Here is a 24,507-nt window from a genome sequence, read left to right as displayed (position 1 = left end):
ATGTCCCTGACACCTTGTATCATACACTTCATCATTTCTTGGGCTTCTGTATCCTACAGCAGGAAAGGCAATTATAGTCCAGCAAAACAGAGGGGAAAAAACAATATCAATATTTATACAGTTTCTTTGTTTAGAATCAAACTATGTAGTGTACAATAAAGATCAATGGTTGTTTACTGTCCCTTCATTTTTATATTGTGTGGCTTGGTTGGTTTGGACCACTTATGCTAATCTATGGAACAGTTTATGGATTATACTGTATGATGGCTGACAGTGGATTGACATTCCACATTTATTGTACACTTATTCTGTTCTTTGAAAACATTTAAAACAAAGTATTGTACAGGACGCTGAGAATGGGTTCTGGACGGATGCTATTTCTTGCCCATTTTTGGTTTGTGGTCCCTTAAAGGGGGATGGTTGTTGTGTACTCACGTGAACTCACAGGTTCTCACCTGTGCAGGTTGAGGAGTTTTCGGCGCATTCATAATTTCCTTCTTGGGACACAGAATTTTGGTGGTTCAGAGAGATATTTAGGTGGGAAAGGACTTGGTCCCAACAGGGTGAGGCTTACCTCCAGGAAGCAGCATTTAGGACAGGAAGCTCCTAGCACAGAGGGGAAGTAGAAAAAGATTGGAGAGGAGACACCTGGCTGAGTGCTGCTAAAACAACCCAATCTGGACTTTCCTAACTGTGGATAAATTCCTTATGTGACTGTTGTTGTGTAATGTTTCATTTTTATTAAAGACATTTTTTTTTTTCTGGCAGCTAAATTTAAGCTATTTGTGTTTTCTGCTGGAAGGTCTGTTTTTGTTTTGCGCTGAAGAAAATAAAAACGTTTTATGCTTATAGGAAACGGCTTTGCATGAGATCCTGAAGCACTATTACTGTAGCTATGCACCTGCACTTTACAGTACGTTTGAATAGTGAAGTCCCTCTCCTCTCTATCCAAAATGTAAACATTTAGTTATACTTAAAGCAAGCACTCCTGTACCTTCTGGAGGCTGTGGTGCAAAATTATATATCTACTAAGGTTGCAGATTATCAGAAGATGTTGAGCAGAGTTTGCACATATATTTTTCTATCTTAACCGACAAACTCTCCATTTAATGCTGAAAAGAAAATCTAAAAAACACAAAAGATCCTTGTGTTCCAGCCGGTAAAAAATTCTCTGAAAGCAATGAGTATTACTGACACTAATTATCTCTTAAATGTTCACTACCAAATTTGATTAATTTGCAATATAAAGCATGCAGATATGTGTGCTGCCATGTATTTTCAAATGTGATGTGCCTTGATTAGAAAGGATTTAATTGAGGACTTGAATCCCACCACTTTCACAATGTGAAAAGCTGCAATGCATATATGTGAAAAATATCCACTTGAATGCATTGGGCTCTGCATTGCACTGCAATTTATCTGCGTTACTGCATGCAGCGTAATATAACCAGTGTGTACAAGATCACAAGATTTATATGATTGCGGTTTATTTGGTAATGTAATATGTTACAGCGCTCTTCCCTCCCTTTCCCTCACTCTGTCTCCTGGATAATGTATGGCAAAGGATTAGGGGAAAAGTAGTCCAGAGGGGCGGGAGTGCTATGAAAATTCATGGAGCTGCAGACTCTAATGGCCACTATTTCTTGCCCCAAAGAGGGGATACAGAACTATGTGCGGGAATTCCATGAGATACTAGGGGCAGTCTAAGGCCCTGTTCACATTATTGCATACCGGGAATGACCTTTCCCGCTACGCAATTTTGACAGTGCTATTTTAATGTGATTCTGCATACCACATAGGGAAACCCATTCTCTTGAAATGGCTGCCATATGAGCATTTGTCACCCAAAAAGAAGCTCTTGCTCCTTTTCAGATGATGAGCTTAAAGCGAAGTTCCACCCAAAAATGGAACTTCCACTGTCTGGATTCCTCCCCCCCTCCAGTGTCACATTTGGCACCTTTTAGGGGGGAGCAGATTGTCTAATACAGGTATTTGCTCCCACTTCCGGCGAAAGATCGCCACAGGATCTGCGTCGATCTACGCCATGTCCAGCCCCTCCTCCGCCCCCCCTGCTGTCTTCTGGGAGACACACAGGTCCCAGAAGACAGGAGGGACCACTCAGAACGCGCAGCATGACTCGCGCATGCACAGCAGGGGACCAGGCTGTGAAGCCGCAAGGCTTCACTTCCTGATTCCCTTACTAGCAATGCCGGTGCCTGCACCTGAATCTGAGGGGACTGATCGGCTTCAGGTGAGGACATCGTGGGCGCGCCCTGGACAGGTAAGTGTCCTTCTTTTTAAAGTCAGCAGCTGCAGTATTTGTAGCTGCTGACTCTAATTTTTTTTTTTAGGTGGAACTCCGATTTAATGCAATTTTTAAAGGCCCAGTTTGCCGTGCAACAATTGCATTTAGGGTACCATTGAAGGATAATGGCATTCAAACACGTGATTTGGAATTACAGGCAGAATCACTGCGATTTTGCCTCCTATTCCAAATTGCAAATTGTGAATGGAGCCTAAGGTTGGAGCCAGCAAGTAAGGACCTGCTATCAAGGGTTGAAAGGCTGAGCTGCTGTGGACGTTTCATGTGTGTGGGGACCTGGAGCAGTGCATACCCAATGCTGGGTATCTGTTCCACACCAGGGACTACAGGACTATGGCACTGAGTGTTATTCGGCCACACCAGAACCCAAAGCTGCCATGTGGAGGATGGGAGAGAGGCAGGGTCAGTCTAAGTGTAGTATACAAAGCAAAAGGAACATTTATTTGGTATTGCCCTTACAGGATAAAACCAGGTATATAGGCCTGTTAAAAAGGCCAAGCAGTGAAGTCCCTCTGGGTGGAGAGCTGGGTTCTGCGGCACCCCACGTTGCCGGCCATGCCGGTGGTTTCCAGTGCTCCGGGCAGTGGGCGTGAGAGTGAGCGAGCGTCACCAGGGAGACAGAGAGATTGCGGTGGGCATTGCGCGTTCGGAGCATACGTGCTCCTTCCTCAGGCCTCACCCCCCTACTGTTGCCATGTGGGCCTACTGCCTGGGTGAGCCATTCAGTAACAGATCATGAGGACTTGGAATTCCAGAACCTGCTGACCACCAAGCCGCTGGGACCAAATTAGTTGCCTGCCAGGAGTGGTGAACTGAACGACACATCTTAACCTCTCACCCCATGCAGTCAGCACCATGGAGGCTGCTTTATTGTAAGTGTGTGTGTGTGTATATATATCTATACCTATAGATAGATAGATAGATAGATAGATAGATAGATAGATAGATAGATAGATAGATAGATAGATAGATAGATAGATAGATAGATATACACACACACACTCACACGTGTCAGAGGTTTGGGGTGCACACCCTAATGCAATAGGCTGCGCACACGTACGGTACTATTGTGTTAAATAAGGCAATTATTCAGTGCCTTGGAGCATTTTCCATAATGCTTTTTTTTTTTTTTGGTTTGGAGGATGACACTCCTTTTATTCCTACCTTACTACAAAAAGGCTTAGTCAAGAAATTGGTAGTGTCCGTTTAGCATATGTTAGAGCCATCTGTACAGTTTCAGTATTAGAAGCAAAGATAGATTTGATAAGAATCTTGCCTGTAGTTTTCGATTGGCTTCTAAGAGATGCCAGCTGTGAAGGTTGGATGTAAGCATTATTAAATTATATAGAGATGTTAGGAGAGCTTGGACCTCTTTCAAAAAGAGGTCATCATGCTGCTCCTTAGGCTTTTGAAAATGTCCTGCACAGGTTACGTGAAGCATATACTGTAAGTTGGTTGTTGGACTTCCAAACGCCCTATAGCACTAACATTAGTAATCTGTGTCATGGCTCCTGTGATCTGGCTGCACTCGGAGAATACATTACAACTTTGTTGTGATATATACATATATATATATATATATATATATATATATATATATATATATATATATATATATATATATATATATATATATAAGGAGAGAGAGAGAGAGAGCAGGTTCAGTTAAAAATACAAATTCTGACATACAATGCACTTATTGGGTGCTTGACAAGCTTGGATAATTGCTATGGGACTAACATGTCGGTCAAATAGGAGATTTTGTTTTATGTGGCTTCTAAACTGTAAAGGTCTCATATTTATCAAAGCAAGTATTCCTTTATAGCCCCTGGCACATTCTGTTTGATGCAGTTTTAATACAAGTTAGAGATTCATGTGTGTATCAAGGTTTAAACTGCAATCCCTTGGCAATTTCAAATTAGTTTATTATGTTGCTCATACATTGCATGCCAGTGAAACTGCTTGAATTTCAAGATTTGTACAATAAAAGTAATGACTTGGTGCCAGCAAAGCAGGAATTAGAATAACTGCATCCACTTGAATGTTTTTTTTAAACAGGACTGTATCATAATGCATATTTCACTTTTGACTGGCAGGAAGGACTGATAAACAGTAGGAAGGAATAGTTAGCTGCAATTCTCCTTTAACATATGAACAATGTCAAAGAAAGCATATGAAAATCTGAGTGAACCAGACATTTAGCACTAGAACTTTCTTAACACAACACATACAGTACCTCATAACTAGATAAATAAACCTTCATTAGGCAGCTTTATCCTTAAATGAATCAATCGTTCAGCTATAATATTATTTCCATGTTTCTTTACTTTCACCTAGCTGGATAAAAAAGAAATCTGGTATGTTTTATGCACCCCTTAGACCATTAATGTTTCTGTCTGTAGAGTATAAGGGGTCTCACATGTGGCCCATGACATCACCAAAGATTGCACATATTGTTTAACATAAATCTAAAGAAGACTGTCAGAGACTGTGGGCATACTACAGGAGACAGTCAAAGGCTTAGGGTATGCTGCAAAATGAGCTCAGACTGCAGAAATGTTTTAAAGTGGTGTTAAACTCAAAACCCAAAATGTATTATATTATAGCCATGATTGCATGTGGTGGCTGCATTAGTTTTCTTTTCTTTGGCTTTTTTCCCTCTGTTTTCAACTGCTGATCTGGCCGGTAACAAACTTCCTTTATTGGTGAACTCTGAATGACGAATGAGAACAGAAGGCACAGCAGACAGGAGCATTGTGAGTCTGGGGGAGGGGGGTTAGTGTTAAATGTACTAGCAGATTTGGATACACTAACAAACTGAACTCAAACTCCCGCTCACACATTTTAATCACTTACAGTAAACCTTTTGCAATAAAGGTTTTACATGAATAAATAAAAGCTGATCATTGTAATCACCCCTGCCATTGTTAAGCAGTTTGTCGTATCCATGTAAACTGATGTACTCGCAGCAAAGTGGTATAGTGGTTAGCACTTTCACTTAGCAACAAAAAGGGTCGCTGGTTCGAATCACGACCACGACACCATCTGCCTGGAGTTTGCATGTTCTCCATGTGCCTGCGTGAGTTTCCTCCGGGTACTCCGGTTTCCTCCCACACTCTAAAGACATGCTGGTAGGTTAATCAGATCCTGTCTAAATTGGCCCTTGTATATGTATGAACGTGGGTTAGAGACCTTAGGTTGTAAGCTCCTTGAGGGTAGGGACTGATGTGAATGTACAATGTATATGTAAAGCGCTGCGTAAATTGACAGCGCTATAGAAGTACCTGATAGATAAAAAATGTACTCTGCTGGAGAGCTTGCTTTTAAAAAACAGCACACTTGCTGGCTGGATCACCCGGTGAATATAGAAAGAAATAAAAGCCTTAAAAAGGAAACTAATACAGCCATCACATCTAAGAATTGGTAAACTGTAATATAATAAATGGTTGCGTTTGGGTGTACTACTGCTTTAAGAGTGGCTGGAGACTGAGACTTGCTGTCGGAGATATATCAGACAGTGAAGGGGAACGCAAGGGAGTTAGCTACACCGCTATCTGGTCTGGTCTGGGAATCCATTAAAGCGTTGTTATGCCCTATACACACGATCGGACATTGATCGGACATTCCGACAACAAAATCCATGGATTTTTTCTGACGGATGTTGGCTCAAACTTGTCTTGCATACACACGGTGGCACAAAGTTGTCGGAAAATCCAATCATTCTGAACGCGGTGACGTAAAACACGTACGTCAGGACTATAAACGGGGCAGTAGCCAATAGCTTTCGTCTCTTAATTTGTTCTGTGCATCGGATTTGTGTACACACGTCGGAATTTAACCAATCGGATTTTGTTGTCGGAAAATTTTATAGCCTGCTCTCAAACTTTGTGTGTCGGAAATTCCGACAGAAAAAGTCAGATGGAGCCCACGCACGATCGGAATTTCCGATAACACAATCCAATCGCACTTTTTACGACCGTGTGTACAGGGCATTAGACCCACTTAAAACCTGGGTCTAAGGAATTGTTGAGTTACAGTCTGAAAGGGGGCCGTGGTGTGGACACATGGAGGAGCCATGGTTTGCTGCAACACTTACATGAAGTGTTGAAGTGTGTGGAGCAAGTGGACTAGGACATTCATGCACATTAATTTTGGACACTGGTGGACTTTTATGTCAATGCACTTTAATAGTTGTGATATTTTATTATTGATGCTTTCATTCATTTAGATTTTTGTGTGATGTTTTTTGATAAGATTAACACTTAGCGCTCATCCATATTGGGTTATCTGAGGAGATAGTAATAGACTAGAGATATGTTATTGCAGAAGTCAGTCGTTTTTGCAGAGTTAAAGCTTAATGAACATTTTCCATACACAGTAAAGTATAGAAGCACAGCCAATGGTTGATCATAGAGTTCAAGATAAATTTTCAACAATCCAAAATGCAAATGCATTGGGGTGTATGTTCTGGATTACTGTGACCAAAGATAACAATTCCAGTAAGGATCCCATTAGGGGGAAAGGTAAAGGATAATAGGAGAACATTTAGGTGAGTGGGATTAAAGGAAGAGAGGAACAGAGAAAAAGAAGGCTTGGGAGAGCCACTGAGAAGAAGCAACCATGACGTCTAAATCGTAGAAGGAGAGTCCATGGGCCTTCTAATCACTTCAAGTGGAGAAGTATTGATCAGATTTATTCCATCAATTCTCCCATGCATTGTAAATAGGTGATTTCAGTTACCCATTCCTTGATAGGAGGGTTAACATATCTCTTCAAGCCACAGTAAGAAAAAAGTGGAGAAGGCCTTTCTTGGCCTTTAGGATTGACCCTGGAAGTATAGAGAGAAGGGGAATTTTGGGTGTTCCCTTAATGGATAGGCCCATAACCTGTTCATATATTTGAAGGACCTGCATCCAGAGCAGAAGCAGTCTAATATTTTTCTTTCACTGGTCTGAGTAAACACCTAGACAGTTAAATGATTGACTTCTGGCTGCTGTACAATAAGTACCTAAAGGCAGTATGTAGCTCTTAGGCTGTTGGTTGGGCACCAGAGAGTTAGACAGACATGTTTTTTGTATGTTAACATTTCCTAATGTAGAAGCTGCAGCTTGAAAAAAAAAACTTCATATTGGTGCTATTTTTTTTTTCTTCACCAGAATTGAAGAACTAAAAGAACTTGGTGATCTCTCTCCACATTGGGACAACCTGCGGCAAAACGTCATAACTCATTATGAAGAGATGGTTTCCATCTACAAGGAAAGCCTTACAGAGTTAGAAACATATACAGGTAAAATGATATTGCTTTGTAATTCTAACTCGGTATACATTCATCATTTTTTGTGTAAGGTGTGGTTGAGGTATGCAAGAGGACTGTTGTTTAGTTTGGTAATTATAGGAAAAGTTTTCCCTGTGATCTCTGTTTAATGACATGGTTCAAAAAGCAGTGTTGTACAATAGCTTATAGCTAAATCCAAGATTTCAGCACTAGTTAAATAACAACTAAATAAAACCAATGTTAGTCTGTCCCAAAGCAATACATAAGCAATTTAGGGGTTCACAAATACTAAGTATCCCTGGCATTGAAGGCTTTCTTTTTTGCACATTGAGGCTACTCTGCTCTGTACGTAATGTAGGGTATCCACAATAAAAAAAAAGACTGCGCTGGAAAAAAAACTAAAAATAAGCTGCAACACAAAGTGAAATACACACAAATACAAATAAAAAACAAATATATTTGCGCTCTATACCTTTAACCTTATAAACGTGATAAGTGATCAGTAAATGATAACTTAAATATAACTTAAGAAAGCTCCGCAAAAAAAAAATTGTAACTCTATAAGTGTTCGGTGACGCTAAGTAGAGATTTCAATGACAGTCAGTCAGACTTCCTGTCGACCAATCTCTAACAAATAATGAGAATATCAGCTTGTGATCAGTTCCAAGAAATCAATGTGACTTTGCTTGTAGACCCACCTCCATAAGAAGTGTGCGCTTACCAGCTGCACAGACAAGTGATGCCTGTGGCTAACAACCAGCCAGGGCCTTTTCCTCAATGATGTTCCAATATCAGTCCAGTCACCATATCTGTGGGGGGATCTTCTGGTCCGGACTTTAACAGAACAAATCCTCCGCTGGAAGCTTGTGCGCAACTCAATGCATGTTGATGCAAACGTGGCTCGGAAAAAAAAAACAATAAATAGCCATAGGTAAAACCCGCTTGATTTTTAATAAATGTTAAAAATACAAACGCCAATTCGGCGTAAAAACAGCAAAGAATAAAAATATATGCGGCCGACTGGCTACAATTCACACGCCCGTGCTTACAAACAACGGGTCGTAGCGCGCGGTGACGTCAGTACGTCGCGCCTTCCGACGAATTTCGTCACAGGTTTTATCACAAGCCGATATTCTCATCATGTATTGAGTTGCTCACCAGCTTCCAGCGGAGGATTTGTTCTGTTGAAGTCCAGACCAGAAGATCCCCCCACAGATGTGGTGACTGGACCGATATTGGAACATCATTGAGGAAAAGGCCCTGGCTGGGTGTTAGCCACAGGCATCACTTGTCTGTGCAACTGGTAAGCGCACACTTTTTATGGTGGTGGGTGGTCAATTGGAAGTCTGACTGACTGTCATTGAAATCTCTACTTAGCGTCACTGAACACTTATAGAGTTACAATTTTTTTTTTTGTGTGACTTTGTTAGAGTTATATTTAAGTTATCATTAATTGATCACTTATTATCACATTTATAAGGTTAAAGTTATAGAGCTCAACCTAATGTAGAGTGCAGGGGCCAGGAGTGTGTAACAGCAAGTGCAGAGGTTAGGAGTAAGTTACACACAAAGTACAGGGGTTAAAAGTAAACACACACACACCCTATTCTCCCATGAAGAAAAGCAATATTAAAATATGGTGAGAAAAGACAGAGAATCGGTGAGCAAAGTTCGGCATGCATTCCAGGACAAGGGGAGTAGAGAGGATAACCCACACCTCCTCCCTATATTTTCCTCCTCCCCAGTGTTGGCTTTACTATGCATTCATTGTCTGTTTATAAGAGGAAAGGAATATGCTCACCATGCATGCACTGCTTTAGTGCATTAGGTGGGTTATGTAAAAACATGTCTTCTCTATCCTTTGTCCTTAGAAAGGCTTGTACCCACCTATGGCCAAAACATATTGATTTCTGAAATGTTGTTATGAATTAGTGCTGATTGAACTTTCAATATTTAGTGCTACCCTCAAGTTTTTATTATTTTATGTTTCTAATAATTTTTTAATTACTGGTTCACTTTATGTTCTCATTCCTTGAATAATACTGAAGGCTTTCAGTAACATTATATATTAAAAAAAATAATAATCTGTCCTCGGGCCCAGAAAAAAAAAGGGGGGGTGGCAATTTGTTTCTCTAAACAGACCCCTTTCACACCCATCACTATAGTCAAGGACAAGAATGGTCGATATATCATGACGGTGGGACACCTTCATGACCAATTGGTTTAATTTATTTCTTATTATGCCCTGAATTCTGGACAGGTGGATTTCTTTAGCAAGATGTTTGAGGTGCTAATACCCAAAGTACAGGGACAGGTAGTTCTGGGAGGAGATAGTAATATTCCATTCAGATCATGGATAAATCTGACCCTACTAAGACGATTCTAAAGCGAATACCCAACAGCAGGAGTAAAGTGGCACGCCTACTTCACTTATACGATTTAATTGATGCCTGGCGAGAGAAAAACCCCTCCGCTAGAGACTACATGTTCTTTTCGCAGGTACATCATACGTACAGCATACGTAGATCATACGTACTCTCGTATAGACCATTTTTTCGTACACACTTCCTTGCTTCCATATATAATGTCGGCGAGCATTTTGTCCATCTCCTGGTCGGACCATTCCCCGATTAAACTATCATTGACTGGCATTTGGACTAAACCGCACCCCTCTCCATGGCGCTTTAATGTTGCCTTATTAAATGATCCCACACTATATGCTGAAATCGAGACGGAATTACAGGCCTATTTCTGAGACAACTCATCCTCAGATACATCCCCTGCGATAAATTGGGCAGCTCATAAGGCTACTATATGGGGTAAACTTATTCAGCTAGCGGCCATGGCCAAACGAGTCCAGGAACAGAAGATTAAACAACTTGAAGCTGACCTAGACAGTCTCATGAAGGAGCAGCGTAGGGCCCCTCAGGTTGATATTAGATATTATATAATGGGTGACAAACCTACCACAATGCTGGCTAGAAAATTGGTACCCCGGGCACATTCGCCCTCTTTGCCCAAATTAAGACTATCCACGGGAGACCCCACACAAAATTCTGAACTAATTGTACAGGAATGCCACAAATTCTACACTGAACTATATAGCATGCCAGATCAGTTCTCACGAACAAAGGCAGATGCATTTTTCCAAGATATTCCACTACCCCAGCTTACACACACTCATGTCGAACTTATAGATAAAGAATTCACTGAATCAGAGATTAGAATGGCCATAAAAAACTATACATCCCTCTAAGGCCCCAGACCCAGATGGCTTCCCGGGCCATTATATTAGGAAATATCAAGAAATACTGATCCCCCTACTCTCTACTTTAAAGTGCTCCTACTTTAAGGACCTGAGAAAGGGTAATGATATCCCTAAGCATGAAAATGCAGCATACATCCACGTTATACAGAAACCGGGAAAAGATCACGGAGATTGCTCTAATTACCGTCCAATTTCTTTAATTAACGTAGATTTAAAAATAATGACAAAAGTGCTAGCCCTTAGATTAATTTCTTTCCTTCCACAATATATTCATCTAGATCAGTAGGGCTTTGTCCCTAATCGCCAGGCATCAGATCAGACCCGCAGAATTATAGAAATAATCTCAGCCATTCATTCTGACTGGGACCACAAGGGACCTAGACAGGGCATGCGGCTTTCATTAGATATTCATAAAGCGTTTTATTCCCTATCCTGGGATTATCTATTTAATGTTTTATCTCGCTTTGGGTTTGGCAAACACTTTCTGGCTCTCCTTCGAACACTGTACGACACACTAATGGCATCTTTTGATGCTTAGAGGATATTCCTCCCCATCCCTCGATATTTATAGGGGAACTGGGCAGGGGTGCCCTTTATCCCCACTGCTATTCATTCTAGCAATAGAACCGATTGTAATAAAGATCCGTAACTGTCCAGATGTTAGGGGTACAGAATGCAAAGACAGGGAACATAAATGTATACTTTTTGCTGACGACATCTTGATGGTTATGTCATCACCTATCACCTCCCTCCCTAACCTATATGCAATACTACAACCCTTTTCAGGAATCTCGGGTCTCAAAATGAACCATGATAAATCTAGGGCATTGAACATCTCTTTGCAGAGTACCACCCAGAAAGCCCTCGAACAATCCTACCAAATTCATTGGGAGCCATAAGCTCTTCCTTATCTAGGAATTAATTTGACCCCTTTCTTACATACCTTATACTTGCACAATTACCCTGCTCTGTATAGACAGCAGACCTAGCCAGATGGCAAATTCACCCTCCGTCGCGGTTTGGCAGATTACACTCAATAAAAATGAATATTCTTTTGAGAATCTTGTATTTGTTTTGCACTATACCAGTGGCGCTTAATAGATCTGATCTGATGACATTCCAAAAAAATCTTCTCCAGTTTATTTGGGGAGACAAGAGGCCCAGGGTAAACAGACTTGCACTGTTTACACAGAACCAGAAGGGGGGTCTTGGACTTCCCAAACTGCAGAAATATTTTTATGTTGCCCAATTGGCCCAACTTACTAAATTTAATTCCCAGCAGCCCCAGGCACTATGGATGATAATAGAATCCTACTCCTGTCATCCCAAACCAATCTCTCATATTATGTGATTGCCATCTGGGACAGACTGTGGAGGACTCAGAAATTCAAATCGCCCCACAACCCATTAGCTCCCCTTTTGCGAAATGGGGATTTCACCCTGGGTCTCAACCCCCCTGCTTTTGAATGGTGGTCCAACAAGGGCTTTATACGGATTGCAGACCTTTGTGACCAAAAAGGTATGCTATCCAAAGGATTGCTAATAGAAAACCAATTAAAAGATTCTGAACTCTTTAGATATACTCAGATACACCATTACCTGCAAACCTTATCACGCAAATGTGACCTCACAATTATGTCACCTATGGAAAACATGTGTCGTCAAAATGACAAAATTCAAGGTCACATATTCGCAATATATACTATTTTAACGTATGTCTCAGTAAAACTGAATTATATGGCCCCATGGGAACAGGACATCCAGGAGACCCTGGAACTTGAGGAATGGCACTCGATAGCATTAACAGCTTCTAGATCACTTATCAATTGTAGAAGCAAATTATAAGGTTTTATTAAGGTGGTATTTGGTACCGGCTAGACTGGCCACTTTTGTTCCCGGGGCTGCTTCTAAGTGCTTTTGGGGCTGTGGTCAGGAAGGGACAGCATATCATATATGGTGACAATGCTCTAAGGTATGGAGGTTTTGGATCAGAGTCTATAACTTCATTTATACTCTCACCCAAATCAACCTAACCAAGTCCCCAATGCACGCACTTCTGGGTTGTAAAGTAGTGGAAGCCTCCAAAACTCAGAGACGGCTCCTTACATTCATATTTGTATTGGCTAAAATCACAATAGCTGAGAACTGGAAGTCAGCAGCCATACAATTTGACCAACTTAAACATAAACTTTCTTGGCTCATGTTAAATTAAAGCCTGACGGCAATCTTACAGGATAAAATTAAGTTGTTTAATAAAGTTTTGGACCCCTGGATCAGTTACTTAACTAATGATCCCTGGAAGGTCGCTGATTAGGACTTTCCTGGTCGGCATAGCGCAGAGTGTGGAGTCCCCCCCCCCCCCCTCCTTTCTTCCCCCTTTCTGCCTCTCATACTTTTTGATTTCCTTTTCCTTTACTCATTTTTCCTATTCTTTTCCTCTGGGACCCTGGTATTGTGGAGCCTGGATTGCGCCCCTCTGTGTTTTGGGAGGTGGTGTGTCCCCGACTACCTTTTGAGGGGGCGCGCATCCCTTCATGTGGAGGGCGCACTCTGGGGCCCATACAATAGAGTTGACATAATGATACAGGGTATAGTGAGAAGCTTAAGATGGATAATCTACTGAATAGCTTACTTTGCAGATCAACAATCAAGATTGTAGTTGAGGAAATGTTATTACTAAGGCTTATGATATCTTGCTTCTAAAGCGTAGGAGTCAGGATGTCCTTGCTTATACTGTATGTTTATCGGACTACGGAACTGTTAAAAATCAATGTCAAGGTCTTTTTTCTGTGTTGTGAAAATTTTAATAAAAACTACTGAAAACAAAAAAAATAATAATCTCAGCCATCTTTTACAATAGCATGTTTTCTTAAATTCAGATGATCAAAAATAAAGACTCAGAAAACTCTTTTTAGGTGGTTATAGAGCCATTCTCATTGTCTTGTTGTCTGGTTTATTGTCAATACAACGCAATGAGCATACATTTAAGACCCTTAGGATGCTTTATGGTTAGTATGGCTGCCGATAGACAATATAGTGAAGTAAGAATTCAAAAAAGGCTTTTTTCTTCATATTTTTCTCAGAAGAACTGACATCAAGGGAATACATTTACTAAAAAGCCATTATCTTGTGTTTGCACTGAGTGTATACACTCATACTAGTGCCCTCTGGGTGCATGGACTACAGCTGCAAGCACGCCACTCTTTCTAGTGGTCTTAGTGGACTCTTGGCAAGCTTCCTGTAGCAGCATTGTAATTCTTTTATTACTAAGAAATGTCCCTGAAAAACCTTTTTGCACAAATGCCACACTGTGGCAAATAACATAAAAAGTTACTAGGAACAAGACAGTACACCAAGGAGTGAAATATTGAAGAAAAGTCCTTGCATTCATTATTCTTATTTTGACAAGTCAATAAAAATGAGCTGTACTTCAGCTTTTGGCTTTATATAATGCTATATTTTAAGAGCAGCCAAAACATAATGTGTGATAAATGTACCATCATTTTCCCCATGCTGGGCCCCTGTTGAAGACAGCAGGGGATGTCTGTCACTTAAAATGCATTAGCATATCTGCACATTAAATACTGCTCTGTAGATTACTGAGAAGATGCATGCTGGGATGCAGCAATAAAAGAAAAAACTTTTCATTTCTTAAAAATCAAGTGCACATTAAAATAGAAAGATGAACTGGAAAGATACAATGCATGCACCCCGCACAGGCTTAAAGGAAAAAAGATGGAAAATTACCATCTGCTTGCTGCAGAACATGGTGCTTCTTACAGTTTTTAATTCCTGTTTTTTTCCCCAGGGTCTTCTTTCAAATCCAGCTGTACTAAAGGAGAAAAGAGTCTAGAATTTGTTCCAATTAATCTCCATTTGCAAAGAATGCGTGTTCACAGCCAAAAGTTAAAAGGTAAATTGTTGATTTTAAAAAAAAATGTCATTCTTAAATGGCATGTGTAGTGGTTTTGGAGGAAATGTTTTTTCTATATTTAGGATTTAATAAAAAAACAATTAAAATCTATCTATCTATCTATCTATCTATCTATCTATCTATCTATATATATATATATATATATATATATATATATAGATTTTTAACCATGTAAATATGCAGTATTGAAATGATTTTGTTGTATTCTCTTATTGAGCTAGCAAGTACAGCTTTAGGTTCCTCTTCATTTCTCTCTCTCATGCGCCCCCTCTCTCTCTCGCTCTCTCTCTCATGTCCGCTCTCTCTTTTTCACACCACTCTCTCTCCCTCCCCCCTCTCCCCCTCTCTCCCCCCCTCCCCCCCTCCCCCCCTCTCTCTTTCTTCACCCCCCTCTTTCTCCCCCCCTCTCTTTCTCCCCCCCTCTCTCTCTCCCTCACCCTCTCTCTGTCTCCCCCTCCCCCTCTCTCTCTCCCTCTCCCCCTCTCTCTCTCCCTCTCCCCCTCTCTCTATCCCTCTCCCCCTCTCTCTATCCCTCCTCCCTCTATCCCTCTCCCCCTCCCTCCCCCGCTCTCTCCCCTCTCCCTAACCCCCCTCCTTCTCTCCCCTCTCTTTCTCTCCCCCCCTTCCTCTCCCCCTCTCTTCCTCTCCCCTTTCCCCCCTCTCCCTTTCCCCCTCTCTCCCTCTCCCCCTCCCTTTCCTCCTTTTCTCCCTCCCTCTCTCCAGTTCCTGGCATTGTCAGAGAGCTTTCCTGCTCCTTTCCACCCTTATATGTACATTCCTCTTGCCTTATCACTATGATGGGCTACCTACAGGCCGATAGAAAAATGCTAGAGGAGGTGGACAAGCTCAAAACTGCAGGCAGTCTTTGCTCAGGCCAACATTTTGGTAGAACTTAGGGCACTGAAACATGACTTTGAAAATCCCAAATTTTGGGTTGTCCCCAGAAAAGTAATAGAGGGAAAATCTTCCAATGGGGACACTAGTTCTGGTGACCTAGAGGTCCCCAAGGAATTCCCTCAATTTGCAGGGATTTCCTCTTATGTCCTGTTCGCTATGGGACAGGAAGCAAGTGACAGAAAATCTCCACAATGGGACACAGATGGAGAAAAAAAACTCTGACAGGGGTTATAACCCTCCCTTGTTCTATCCAAAATGAAAACAAAAGTTTTGTCTATAGTTCTACTTCAGTGCTATCCAGGAAGCACCACAATTGTGATAAAGAACCCAAGTTTATTTGATTTTCTTTTTTCTATGTAATTCAGTACAACCAAAATCCAGGGAGCTCCTAAAAAGTCAGGGTGGTGGGTTGGGCTTCCAGAGGTGTTTGAGCAATCCCCCCTCTCTCTTGCTCTCTCTCTGCGTGATGTATCTCTAAACTCAGTCAGACTTTAAGTAGGGATTGAACCAAACTGGTGGCAGTAAGAAATACATCTCCTGCATTACAAACAGGTGATCAAAAAAGCTTCTCAAATCTCCAGATTAAAAACCGAAAGAAGCCCAAGCAAGGCAGGCTGTATATCCTAAATGCATCTCAAGGCTTGATTCTCTGTTTTGCCTGCGGCATACTTTTAACGGCCTTGCATTTACTGAAACATGCATTTTGGGTGAATTGACTCTGTAGGGAAACCTATCACAAGCAAACCATTAGAACCATGGGGAGAGATTGATTATACCAGTAGCACAGATATGACAAGCTATTCATGTGATAAGCTAGAGGCAGTTAGGGGCCCCCTGTGCATGCTAAAGGCAAGGCTTCATAGTTAGCACGCAGCTGGGATATTTACAGTCTGATGCATGATCAAGAATATATCACACTTATATACCAGACAGACCATTCTATTTTTCATGTTTGCATTTCAAGAAGGGAGTTTGGAAGACCATCTACTGGAGCAGCACACAGCACTTAGAAGCCTATCTCTGTATTTCTGTATTATCCACAGACTCCTAACTTGAAGCTTAAAGACCTTTTTGCAGGGAAAAATCATTAGCCTCAAATTCTGCCCAAGCTTCAGGATTCCCGTTTTCTGCATACCGCAAGTTTCCAATGATGGCAAGATTTATTCTGCTAGTGTAATCTGTTTCAACCTTTTGCATTAATAGTTGATGCTTTTAGTTAAAGTTATTGTACACTTTCAAATGTTTTAGTTATTTAAAATAGGAATTAGTGTAGTTATATTCTCTGTGTTTGTTCGCCTTATCTGTAACAAAGGACACACATGTTGTGACTGCAGTTTGTGTTGTCATGGCTAGTTTATTTCCTTATGCCCATTTATTCTTTTGCTTGGCTTGTCCCTTTTTGCTAAAAAGACAAACTCCTTGTTCTGGGTCATGCAGTGTCCAATACATGAATTACCATCCGCTCTGTGTTGCATCAGTAATGTGGTAGTGCTAATGTAATACAAAAAAAAAACATCATCTAGTTGCATGGTGAGTCTGCCTGCTTGTGTCTGTGTCAGATCTCATGACTGTGTAGCTTTCACCTGCAGCAATGCTAGACTGAGAGACCCAGGGATTGTGAGTTTTATAGACAGTAAAACCTCGGATTGTGAGTAACGCGGTTTATGAGCGTTTCGCAATACGAGCTGTTTTTAAAAAATAATCCTGTCTCGGTTTGCAAGCATTGTCTTGCAAGATTACAGGATTCAAGCCTCTGGGGTGTGCAGTACCGCATGTGGCCAGAGGTGCGGGGCGCCGGTGACGCTCGGAGACACTTGGAGACACCTGGAAACGCTCAGAAACACTCCGTTCCCGAGTGTCTCCGGCGCCCCCACACCTCTGGCCACATGTGATACTGCATACACTAGCATTAACACTGGGACAAATTATCTGAGTTTTGATTGATTCCTATGGGGAAACTTGATTTGATATACGAGTGCTTTGCATTACCAGCATTAGATTATGCTCGTAATCCAAGTTACTACTGTAGTTTCTTTACAGGAAGTGTCAGGTCCTACGCTATAGACAGAGGTCATGCGTTAACCTGACAGTGTCATGCCTCATGTTTAAACTGACAGAAATTACTGACACCAGGATGTGAAGATTTACTGTACTATAGGCTGTGCATACAGGGCAACAAATGGAACGATGAAACTACATGATCAATCCACACCTTATGCAGGTGAAAAATACAGGATCAAAACAGAAGAGCAGCTGAAAACACAACCAAGCCTTCTCTGGCACTTTAAATCAGTATTTCTTGCTAGAAAATTACTTATAACCCCAAACATTTTATATATATATATATATATATATATATATATATATATATATATATATATATATATATATATATATATATATATATATTAATTACCAAATGTATTGGGACGCCTGCCTTCACACGCACATGATCTTTAATGGCATCCCAGTCTTAGTCCATAGGGCTCAATTTTGAGTTGGGCCAAACTTTTCAGCTATAAGAGCTTCAACTCTTCTGGGAAGGCTGTCCACAAGGTTTAGGAGCGTGTCTATGGGACTGTTTGATCATTCTTCCAGAAGCATATTTGTGAGGTCAGGCACTGATATGGATGAGCAGGCCTGGCTCACAGTCTCCACTCTAATTGATCCCAAAGTTATTCTATCGGGTTGAGGTCAGGACTCTGTGCAGGCCAGGCAAGTTTCTCCACCCCAAACTCGCTCTTCCATGTCTTTATGGACCTTGCTTTGTGCACTGGTACAAATTATTTGGTGGAGAGGGGATTATGGTGTGGGGTTGTTTTTCAGGGGTTGGGTTTGGCCACTTAGTTCCAGTGAAGGAAACTCTTAAGGCTTCAGCATGACAAGACATTTTGGACAATTTCATGCTCCCAGAGAGAGACAGATAGAGAGAAAGACAGACAGAGAGACAGACAAAGAGACAGACAGAGAGAGACAGACAGACAGACCGAGAGAAAGACAGAGAGAGACAGACAGAGAGAGCAAGACAGAGAGAGAGCGAGACAGACAAAGAAACCGAGAGAGACAGAGAGAGCGAGAGAGAGACAGAAAGCGAGACAGAAAGAGAGAGAGAGGCCGAGAGAGAGACAGAGAGAGCAAAACAGATAGAGGGAGACTGAGAGACAGAGAGAGAGGGACCATGAGAGACAAAGAGAGACAGACAGAGAGAGAGACAGAGAGAGAGCGAGACAGAGAGATGGAGAGAGACAGACCGAGAGAGACAGGGGTGGAGAAGGAAGCGCCACCTGAGTGTAGTATTAACAAATGATGTTTAATGACACCAGGTAAAAACACACTTACAGGATAAAAACATATAAAAGGCTCATCTGTATAGGTATGTGGTCCTCGGTGTTCCCTCTGATCCTATGGTGGTGACGCTGCAGGGATGCTGGGCTGCAGAAGGTGGATTACCAGCCGGGAGCTCCTTCGGTGGCCATCAGGAAGAGACTAGGGGCCAGCGTGGAACGCACGTGAAGCGTGCATGACGTCACAGGTCATCCGTCTGCTTCCGGGTTCAGTATCCAGGGGAGGGATCGTCCAGGGAGGAGTGCTAGCAGAGAGGTTGAGAGAAGGCTACGCGCTCTGAGCCACTGCTCCTTCAATAGGCCTAATAGGGAGGTGTCTGCAATGTGCTTTTATATGGCAGCGTTGTGGGATAACAGGTCCCAGCGTCTATCACAAGAAAGCACAGTGCCACTTGTGGACGGGAGGGGAACTACAAGGTAACAATATACACAGAAAAAAAAAAAAAAAACAGGAGGTTATATAATAGTCAGTGTCATGGAAACATATATATGAAGAAGTGCATGGTAGTAAACATGGAGACAATAATATTTAACAATAGTAAAAATGGGAGTAACAATGGGGGCAAAAGATGGAGGTAATTATAAGCCCGGTTTCACACATGTGCGGTGCGAATGAGACAGACAGACAGAATGAGGTGATGAGACAGACAGAGACAGAGATAGAGACAGAGAGAGAGAGACAGACACCAAGACAGGCATCGAGAGAGACATTGAGAGACAGACAGACCGAGATAGACCCAGAGAGAGACAGACCCAGAGAGAGACAGACAGAGAGAGTGAGAGAAAGACACAGACAGAGAGACCAAGAGCGAGACAGAGAGAGAGACAGACAGACAGAGAAACAGACAGAGGGACCGAGACAGAGAGACCAAGACAGAGAGACCAAGAGAGAGAGACCAAGAGAGACCGAGACAGAGTGACAGACAAAGAGACAGACAGAGAGAGAGAGACAGACAGACACAGACAGAGAGACAGAGATAGAGACAGAGAGAGAGAGACAGACACCAAGACAAACAGCGAGAGAGACATCGAGAAACAGACAGAGCGAGACAGAGCGAGACCGAGACAAACCCAGAGAGAGACCCAGAGAGAGACAGACCCAGAGAGAGAGAGAGAGACACACAGAGAGAGACCAAGACACAGACAGAGAGACCAAGAGCGAGAGAGAGACAGAGAGAGCAAGAGAGAGAGACAGAGCGAGAGAGGCAGACAGAGAGAGCGAGACACAGAAACTGACAGACATTGTGAGACATAGACAGAGATAGACAGACAGACTGAGAGAGTGAGACAGACAGAGAGAGAGGGACAGCGATAGACAGACAGACAGAGAGAGCGAGACAGAGAGAGAGACAGACTGAGAGAGACCGAGAGAAAGACAGACAGACTGAGAGACAGACAGAGCGAGACAGAGAGAGCGACAGAGAGACAGACAAAGAGACAGACAGAGAGACCAAGAGAGAGGGACCGAGAGAGAGAGAAAGAGACAGACAAAGAGACAGAGTGAGACAGAGAGAGACAGACCAAGAGACAGACAGAGAGCGAGAGAGAGAGACAGAGGGAGCGAGACAGAGAGACAGACAGAGAGACAGACAGACAAAGAGACACAGAGACAGACAGAGAGACCGAGACAGAGAGACCAAGAGAGAGAGAGAGCAAGAGAGACCGAGACAGAGAGACAGACAAAGAGACAGACAGACAAAGAGAGAGACAGACAGACAGAGATAGAGACAGAGAGAGAGAGACAGACACCAAGACAGGCATCGAGAGAGACATCGAGAGACAGACAGACAGACCGAGACAGACCCAGAGAGAGACAGACAGAGAGAGAGAAATACATAGACAGAGAGACCAAGAGCGAGAGCGAGACAGAGAGAGACCGAGACAGAGAGACCGAGACAGAGAGACCAAGAGAGACAGAGACAGACAAAGAGACAGAGAGAGACAGACAGACAGACACAGACAGAGAGACAGAGCTATAGACAGAGATAGAGACAGACACCAAGACAAACAGCAAGAGAGACATCGAGAGACAGACAGAGCGAGACCGAGACAAACCCAGAGAGAGACCCAGAGAGAGACAGACCCAGGGAGAGAGAGACACAGAGAGAGACAAAGACAGACAGAGAGACCAAGAGCGAGACAGAGAGAGCAGGAGAGAGAGACAGAGCGAGACAGACCGAGAGAGACAGATTGAGAGAGGCAGACCGAGAGAGGCAGACCGAGAGAGGCAGACAGAGAGAGGCAGACCGAGAGAGGCAGACAGAGAGAGCGAGAGAGAGACACAGAAACTGACAGACATTGCGAGACATAGACAGAGAGAGACAGACAGACTGAGAGTGAGACAGAGAGAGAGGGACAGCGATAGACAGACAGAGAGAGCAAGACAGAGAGAGAGACAGACTGAGAGAGACAGAGAGAGAGACAGACTAAGAGAGACAGAGAGAAAGACAGACAGACCGAGAGACAGACAGAGCGAGACAGAGAGCGAAACAGAGAGAGCAACAGAGAGACAGACAAAGAGACAGACAGAGAGATCAAGAGAGAGGGACCGAGAGAGCGAGAGAGACAGACAAAGAGACAGAGAGAGACAGAAAGAGAGCGAGAAACAGAGAGAGACAGAGGGAGTGAGACAGAGGGAGTGAGACAGAGGGAGTGAGACAGAGACAGACAGAGAGACACAGAGACAGACAGAGAGAGAGACAGAGAGAGCAAGACAGAGAGAGGGACTGAGAGAGACAGACAGACAGAGAGACAGACAAAGAGGCAAACAGAGACAGAGAGATCAAGAGAGACAGACAGTGAGACTAAGACTGAGAGAGAGGGACCAAGAGTGCAACAGACAGACAAAGAGACAGACATAGAGACCGAGACAGAGAGAGACAGACAGAGAAACAGACAGAGCAAGACAGAGAGAGACAGAGAGAGAGACACAGAGAGAGACAAAGATACAGACAGAGAGACCAAGAGCGAGACAGAGAGAGGCAGACGGAGAGAGAGGCAGACAGAGAGAGAGAGACAGAGAGACAGACATTGCGAGACAGAGAGACCAAGAGAGAGAGCAAGAGAGACCGAGACAGAGAGACAGAGACAGACAGACAAAGAGGCAGAGAGAGACAGAGAGAGACAGACAGACACAGACAGAGAGACAGAAATAGAGACACAGAGAGAGAGAGACAGATACCAAGACAGACAGCGAGAGAGACATCGAGAGACAGACAGAGTGAGACCGAGACAGACCCAGACAGACCCAGAGAGAGACAGAGAGAGAGAGAAAGACACAGACAGAGAGACCAAGAGCGAGAGAGAGAGACAGAGAGAGCGAGACACAGAGACAGACACACAGAGACAGACAGAGAGACAGACAAAGAGACAGACATTGCGAGTCAGAGACAGAGAGACCGAGACAGAGAGACCAAGAGAGAGAGACCAAGAGAGACTGAGACAGAGAGACAGACAAAGAGATAGAGAGAGACAGACAGACACAGACAGATAGACAGAGATAGAGACAGAGAGAGAGAGACAGACACCAAGACAGACAGCGAGAGAGACATCGAGAGACAGACAGAGCAAGACAGACTGAGACAGACCCAGAGAGAGAGAGACAGAGAAAGAGAGAAAGACACAGAGAGAGACAAAGACACAGACAGAGAGACTAAGAGCGAGACAGAGAGAGAGACAGACCGAGAGAGACAGACAGAGAGAGCGAGAGAGGGACACAGAAACCGAGAGACTGACAGAGAGACTGACAGAGAGAGAGACAGACAGAAAGACAGACAATGCGAGACAGAGAGACAGAGAAACCAAGAGAGAGAGACCAAGAGAGACCGAGACAGAGAGACAGACAAAGAGACAGACAGAGAGAGAGAGACAGACAGACACAGAGATAGAGACAGAGATAGAGACAAAGAGACAGAAACCAAGAGAGAGACCTAGAGAGAGAGAGCGACAGAGAGAGACAGAGATAGAGACAGAGAGAGAAAGACACCAAGACAGACATCTAGAGAGAGAGACATCTAGAGAGAGAGACATCGAGAGAGACATTGAGAGAGAGAGACATTGAGAGAGAGAGACATCGAGAGAGCGAGACAGAGCGACAGGGAGAGAGAGACAGAAAGAGAGAGACCAAGACAGAGAGACAGACAGACAAAGAGACAGAAAGAGAGAGACAAAGAGAGACAGAGAGAGAGACCAAAAGAGCGAGAGAGCGACAGACAGACAACGAGAGAGAGAGACAGAGAGACAGAGACAGACAGAGAGACAGACAGAATGAGACAGAGAGAGCGAGACCAAGACAGACCGAGACAAAGACAAACAGAGAGAGACAGACAGACAGAGAGAGACGGAGAGAGAGACACATAGAGAGACAAAGATACAGACAGAGCGACCAAGAACGAGAGAGAGAGAGTGAGAGAGAGAGACAGAGAGAGCGAGACATAGAGAGCGAGACAGACAGACAGACAGAGAGACAGACATTGCGAGACAGAGACAGAGAGAGACCAAGAGAGAGAGACCAATAGAGACCGAGACAGAGAGACAGACACGGACAGAGATGGAGACAGAGATAGAGACAGAGAGAGAGCCAGCAATGTGACCAGGAGGTCCTGGAGGATGAGGACCACTTCCTGCTACATTGCCCAAAGTACTCATCAGTGAGGGACACTTCCGGAGACTCTCCACTCTCATCCCAGTCTTCAATTCTATAGAAGAGAAGAGGAAACTCCAATTTCTACTGGGAGAAGAGGAGCCAACGGTAAAAATTGCTGCCCAATATGTGACAGCGTGTCACCGACTGAGAGGGACATGAAAGACTGAGGACTTAAAAATCCTTTACATGGACTTATGCCCATTCCCCTCTATATTACCCCCCCCCCCCTTATTTTTTCTTATAGAAACTAAACTGCTTTGGCAATGCTAATATGTAAGTGGTCCTGCCAATAAAGCTTATTTGAATTTGAATTTGAGAGAGACAGACTCCAAGGCAGACAGCGAGAGAGACATCAAGAGAGACATTGAAAGAGAGAGACATTGAGAGACAGACAGAGCGAGACAGAGAGAGCGAGACCAAGACAGATCCAGAGAGAGACAGAGAGAGAGAGAGACAAAGATACAGACAGAGAGACTGACAGTGAGACCAAGAGAGAGACAGAGAGAGAGCAAGACATAGAGAGAGGGAGGCTGAGAGAGAGAGACCGAGAGAGACAGAGAGAGGCAGAGAGAGAGACAGAGAGAGACAGAGAGAGATAGAGAGACAGACTGAGAGACAGACATTGCGAGACAGAGAGACCAAGAGAGAGAGACCAAAAGAGACTGAGACAGAGAGACAGACAAAGAGACAGACAGACAGAGCGAGAGACAGAGAGACAGACAGACACAGACAGAGATGGAGACAGAGCTAGAGACAGAGAGAGAGAGACAGACACCAAGGCAGACAGCGAGAGATACATAGAGAGAGACATCGAGAGAGAG

The 24,507-nt window shown here is 43.2% G+C and overlaps 1 protein-coding gene across 6 annotated transcripts in view; it reads left to right on the top strand.

Annotated features, from left to right (window-relative positions):
• Positions 1-24,507, top strand: part of INPP4B (inositol polyphosphate-4-phosphatase type II B) — a 936,630-nt gene that overhangs the window by 676,258 nt on the left and 235,865 nt on the right. For all 6 annotated transcript variants that reach the window (XM_073604287.1, XM_073604305.1, XM_073604278.1 and 3 more), the window contains 2 exons: positions 7,480-7,610; positions 14,675-14,779. In XM_073604287.1, the coding sequence (XP_073460388.1) occupies positions 7,480-7,610; positions 14,675-14,779 (236 nt within the window). The remainder of the gene's footprint in view (positions 1-7,479; positions 7,611-14,674; positions 14,780-24,507) is intronic.

The sequence above is a fragment of the Aquarana catesbeiana genome, linkage group LG01 (assembly GCF_042186555.1).
Source record: "Aquarana catesbeiana isolate 2022-GZ linkage group LG01, ASM4218655v1, whole genome shotgun sequence".
Lineage (NCBI taxonomy): Eukaryota > Metazoa > Chordata > Amphibia > Anura > Ranidae > Aquarana > Aquarana catesbeiana.
Note: the sequence above shows the minus strand (reverse complement) of the source record. Positions and strands in the feature narration are given on the sequence as shown.